This window comes from Tachysurus fulvidraco, chromosome 23 (assembly GCF_022655615.1).
Source record: "Tachysurus fulvidraco isolate hzauxx_2018 chromosome 23, HZAU_PFXX_2.0, whole genome shotgun sequence".
Taxonomy (NCBI): Eukaryota; Metazoa; Chordata; class Actinopteri; order Siluriformes; family Bagridae; genus Tachysurus; species Tachysurus fulvidraco.
The window spans coordinates 18,835,957-18,841,659 of NC_062540.1; the positions used below are offsets into that span (position 1 = coordinate 18,835,957).

General features: G+C 37.6%; 1 protein-coding gene across 1 annotated transcript in view; it reads right to left on the reverse strand.

Moving 5' to 3' along the window:
* Positions 1 to 4,291, reverse strand: part of tspan2b (tetraspanin 2b) — a 13,661-nt gene extending 9,370 nt beyond the window's left edge. Inside the window, exon 1 of the mRNA XM_027159210.2 lies at positions 4,055 to 4,291. Within this exon, the coding sequence (XP_027015011.1) occupies positions 4,055 to 4,123 (69 nt within the window). The 5' untranslated portion in view covers positions 4,124 to 4,291. The remainder of the gene's footprint in view (positions 1 to 4,054) is intronic.
* Between the last annotated feature and the right edge of the window lie 1,412 nt (positions 4,292 to 5,703).

Below are 5,703 nucleotides of genomic sequence, written 5' to 3' on the forward strand. Positions count from 1 at the left end.
CTAAATACATGCAAACACACACACACACACACACACACACACACACACACACACACACACACACACACACACACACACACACACACACACACACACAGAATAGCAGCATTATTAAGGATTTATGAGACAAATTAGAGGCAACAATGTGATCAGAACACACATTTTAGTCAAATAAAAGTGTGTGTGTGTGTGTGTGTGTGTGTGTGTGATGCTTTATGAGCTACATTTTCTTTTATAAACCAAAAACTGCTTTTTCAAAAATCTTATAATCTGTAGCATTTTTCTTTCTTTTTTTTTTTTGGATATCAGAGGTCCGATGCTGTGACTAGTGGATAAGGTTGTGGATCTTGGGTTTGGAAAATAACTTACCCATGAAAAGTGTTGATTGTAATTTTGTTGGTTAGGATATGAGAATTTTGGTTCTGTTTTATATATTATTATTATTATTACTGCAATATAAGTGAACGTTGTGTGAACGTTTGTGTGTAGGTTGCAGTTTTGTGTACGTGTATCTTATTTTTAGCTAAGTATTTCTTTTTCCCTGTACTATTTATTCACTTAAGTGCAGACAGAGAAAGAAAATATTGGGTTCTTCAAATTTAACAGTGTAGTTTAATAGAAAGTAAGAGAGTAAAAGATCTGGCGTATCCTGCACTGATCCCTGACTGACTCAACACCACTGAACACATTAGGGAGGAACTGGAACACTGATTAAAACCCCAGAGCTCCTCGTTCAAAAAACACCACTGTCTGATCTCACTAATCCTCAACAAGTACAAATGAGAGTGCTGGTCAGGGGTGCGCAAACTTTTAGCCACATGGTGTAGATTAAAGGAAGATGGTGTGCTTTTTTAGGACAGTAATCAATGTTCCATGGTGAAAGTAATTTTTTTTTTCTAATGACAACATCTCCTGAAGTGTTTTAGTCTTCATACATTAGAGCTGTCTGCTAAATATGATCATTTATTAATTATCAAAGAACATCGTACACTTTACCCAGTAATGCGACGGAGCGTCCGTTCTTTCCGTTACAGCGGCTATAGGAAGTCCTTTCACCTATCAGTTTTATTTTCTCTTTCTTTAAGTTAAAAAAAGACAAATGAAATGCAGCTTGTTCCAGAGAGAATAAAACCCTCTGAAAACTCCTTCCATAAACATTACATAAACATCTCCTTACAGAAAAAAACGTCACCATGGTGACGATTTAAAGCCTGTATTATAACGAGCTTATTAATATAAAATGTTCATATGAACTATTATCACGGATGCCGGTAAAGAAAACGTTAGAAAATGGATCGACACCTTCTGACCAATCAGAATGGAGGAATCTGGGAACAGTGTTGTGATATAAGCTGATGTTCAGCTCATTTATGTCTGTTAACGTCAAACAGTGGGCTGATATTACTGTGGCCTGTTTCTTCCATCTGTAATTTCTACTCCCACCTGCACACACACACACACACACACACACACACACACACACACACACACACACACACACACACACACACACACACACACACACACACACACACACATATTCCTGCTATGGTATTAACAGTCATACCACTATAAAGTCTAAAGTTGATGAATTTGCTGCACTGGGACAGAACATCACATTGTGCTTTGTCCTCTCTCTCCCTTAAGTACCCTTTATCTCATTTACTGGGAGTGGCAGCTTGATGCTTATGAGCCTAGAATTGATCGCAAGGGAATTCTGGGTAGAAATGGATGGCTGTGGCTCATAAATTACAGCCTGAGCCGGGAGAGATATTGATTGTGGATCAAATATCTTTTTACTGTATAATAGCCATTAGCAGTGTTACTACACACTATTATTATTATTACTATTATTATTATTGGAAATAAAATTATTATTAACTAATGTACTACAACATTTTAGAGTAAGAGTGTTTAAGCTACCTTTCACTAACACCTGACAACAGGCTCAACAATGTGTGTGTGTGTGTGTGTGTGTGTGTGTGTGTGTGTGTGTGTGTGTGTGTGTGTGTGTGTGCGTGTGTGTGTGTGTGTGTGTGAGTTTGACAACAGCAACAAATTCACCATAACAAGGATGATATGTATCTGTGTTACTATAGTAACAGTAATGTATTAGAATATATCAGAACACATGAATATAAACCTTTCAACACCTTACGTATCAGATTTAAGAATCCAAAGCACTCTAGTAATATATGGAGTTTAAAAGAAACTCGAAAAGAAAAGACAACCGCAGTCCACAAGTCAGCTGGGAGTATCAATGGATTTCCTCAGTGCAGCTTTAGTGAAGGACACATGATAATCTGAGAAAAGTGGACTGGAAGACTTGATCATGATATCATGCACCGATCCTGTGATACTTCCTGCCCTCAGGATCTGTCTGATTTTTTTAACCTACTGTTTCTTCAGCTTGCAGCTCAAAATATAAAAGTACACTTTCCAAGCTCACCTGGATACTGAACCTACAGTAAGAACTGCTGCTCGAATCACAAATACTGTTCTGTGCTCATCAACAGGACACTGAATCACGGGACAATCTGCTCTTGCTGAACACCAGGTGTGATTACTTTAGCCAGAAGCAAAGCCGCAGGTGGCCGTTTAGTTCCTAAACACGGAGCTGAGATCTTTTGGAGCAAAAATAAGCATCTGTCTAAACATCTACCTCTATATTGTAGACACCTTTTCATCTAAATTATGCTGTATCATATGAGATACTGTATACTGTATAAAATATGATATATAATCAATATATCAGCCATGACACTACCACCACCATGCTTTACAGATGATCTTGTCTGTTTTGGATCATAAGCAGATCCATTCTTCTGCCACACTTTGGCCTTCTTTTTACTTTGGTAGAGGTTAATCTTGGTCCCTGAACCTTTGTAGCTCATCTTTGTACTTCTTTGTGAATTCCAATCTGGCTTTCTGATTCTTACTGCGGATGAGTGTCTTGTGTTTTTGGCCTTTGGATTGTGATACCCCTGTAGGGGTTGTTGGTCACGGACTGTTGGGTTTGTTTTCTTTTTTCACAGCTCGTTAAGTGGTGCTGTTTTGCCTGGCCAACTTTTCGCTGTCTGATTGTTCATACATAAGTGGTTTCTTTTTTCTTAGGATATTCAATTATTATTATTTTTTGCCTGTGCCCAATGTTTGTACAATATCTCAAGTTTCATTCTTTTATCAGCTTCAAAATCGCATTCCTTTTTCGCATGGACTGCTCTCTGGCCTTCACGTAGGTTTATCCTTAATAATAACAAATACATTCTTCACCACTGAAACTCAGACCAATAGCAGACATTCAGATATATTAATTGGTTAATCGATCGATTTAACAGGGCACACAGGGGCAACGAGAAACACCTGCCAGCTGACTCAGGGGCAACGAGAAACACATGATCAGTCGGAAAATGGGTGGGTTCAAACAAAAGGTAGCAAATTGTTTAATACCTCTAGATGTAAAAATCAGAAAAATATTTGTTTGGCTGTGTGTGTGTGTGTGTGTGTGTGTGTGTGTGTGTGTGTGTGTGTGTGTGTGTGTGTGTGTGTGTGTGTCTATATACATATACAGCCAAACAAATATTTCTCTGATATTAACTCTGATATTAACTCTCTCTCTCTCTCTCTCTCTCTCTCTCTCTCTCTCTCTCTCTATATATATATATATCTATATATATATATATATATATATATATATATATATATATATATATATATATATATGCACAGAAGATGAAATAAAGTGCTGTAGTGCACTATATGTGGAATAGGGAGCTCTTTGTGAACTCGTCCCGTTTCCAAAGAGGAAAAAGGGGCGTTTTGTTCCCTTAATGGAAAATCTGATTTACCTTTCCATGGCCGACGGGATAAACACACACTGAGACTCAAGCGAAGGGGGGAAAATGGAAAGAGAGGGTTTTTTTTTCCCTTTCATTTTTCATTCCGTACAGAATAACCATCAGTTCACTGCATGCAGCTTTCAGTGGAAAACATTCAGCAATTATCGATTTGATTGATTCAGCATTTCATCAACAGGCGCTCAAGCATCACTCACCCAGAATATGAAGTTGAATATGAAGAGCAGGTATTTCACGCATTTCATTGCACCTTCCACTTTTCCCATTGTGTGTCTGTATTTTTTTGTTTGTTTGTTTGGTTAAAATTTAAAGCAGGTTGAAGAAGAATCGTTTAAAATGATCCGAGAGTCAGGAGCAGCTGCTGTCAGTGCACTACCGCAGGATTATTAGAGCTCTCTCTCTCTATGTGTGTGTGTGTGTGTGTGTGTGTGTGTGTGTGTGTATGTGTGTGTGTGTGTGTGTGTGTGAGTGAGTGTGAAAATCCGCCTATTTTGCACTCATGGGGTAAACTAAGGGGGAACCAAGACACACGACGGACAAAATCAACGACAGCAAAATTTCAATTCAATTCAATTCCATTCTATATAAGTTTATTTGTATAGCGCCTTTTACCATTGACATCGTCTCAAAGCATCTTTACAGAACATAAACATAGAACAAAAGGTTATTATAAAGAATAATATAAAGATTAATAGAATACAAAAATTCAAGATTAATATGATATTATTATATTTAAATGTGTTTGTATTTATCCCCAATAATCAATCTGCCCAATTTATAAGTAAATTCTTACATTTCTGTTAAAGATCAACAATTTTAATGCACATTACAAATAAATAATGTTTCATTCTTTCGTGTTGCTAAATCATAGTAACCGTGAGGTTATATAATCAGCCAATTATAAAGGTCTTGAGCTTCAATATTCATATCAAACAACAGAAGGGGGAAAATCATATGTTCTTGCACCTGCCATAGCTACAGTAGGTCAAATCCCTCAGAACCCCTGCAGAACCCTCATGAAGATGTCTATGGTCTGATAGAATAGTGATCAGCTTTCTTGCTACGACGTTCCAAACAAAAACCCTCAGGATTTATTTCAATGTTTACAATATTCATTCATTCATTCATTCATTCATTCATTCATTTTCTACCGCCGAACTTCTCGGGTCACGGGGAGCCTGTGCCTATCTCAGGCGTCATCGGGCATCGAGGCAGGATACACCCTGGACAGTGTGCCAACCCATCACAGGGCACACACACACTCTCATTCACACATACACACACTATGGACAATTTTCCAGAGATGCCAATCAACCTACCATGCAAGTCTTTGGACTGGGGGAGGAAACCGGAGTACCCGGAGGAAACCCCCAAGGCATGGGGAGAACATGCAAACTCCACACACACAAGGTGGAGGTGGGAATCGAACCCCCAACCCTGGAGGTGTGAGGCAAACGTGCTAAGCCACTAAGCTACCGTGCCACTGTTTACAATATTTTTCCAGCTTAAAAAAACAAACAAAACAAACAAAACAAAAACACAGGACATATTATCATGTCTATTTGGTCTGCAAATTTGCTTTGAAAATGCAATATGAAATTTATAATATGTACAGTTTTAAATGATGGATGTAATTTACGAACGTGTTTGTGAATCGAATACACTGTAGATAGTGTTTTTAGAATTTGGCTGAAATCTATTTTATTTTTAAAACATACATTTAATAGTAGCCAAACAATGTTTTTTGTTCAGTGTTCATTTACACAGCATTTATGAATAAAAGCCCAATCACTTAACCATTTAAGAGAAAACTAATAGTAAAATTAAAATGAATTAACGGTTTATT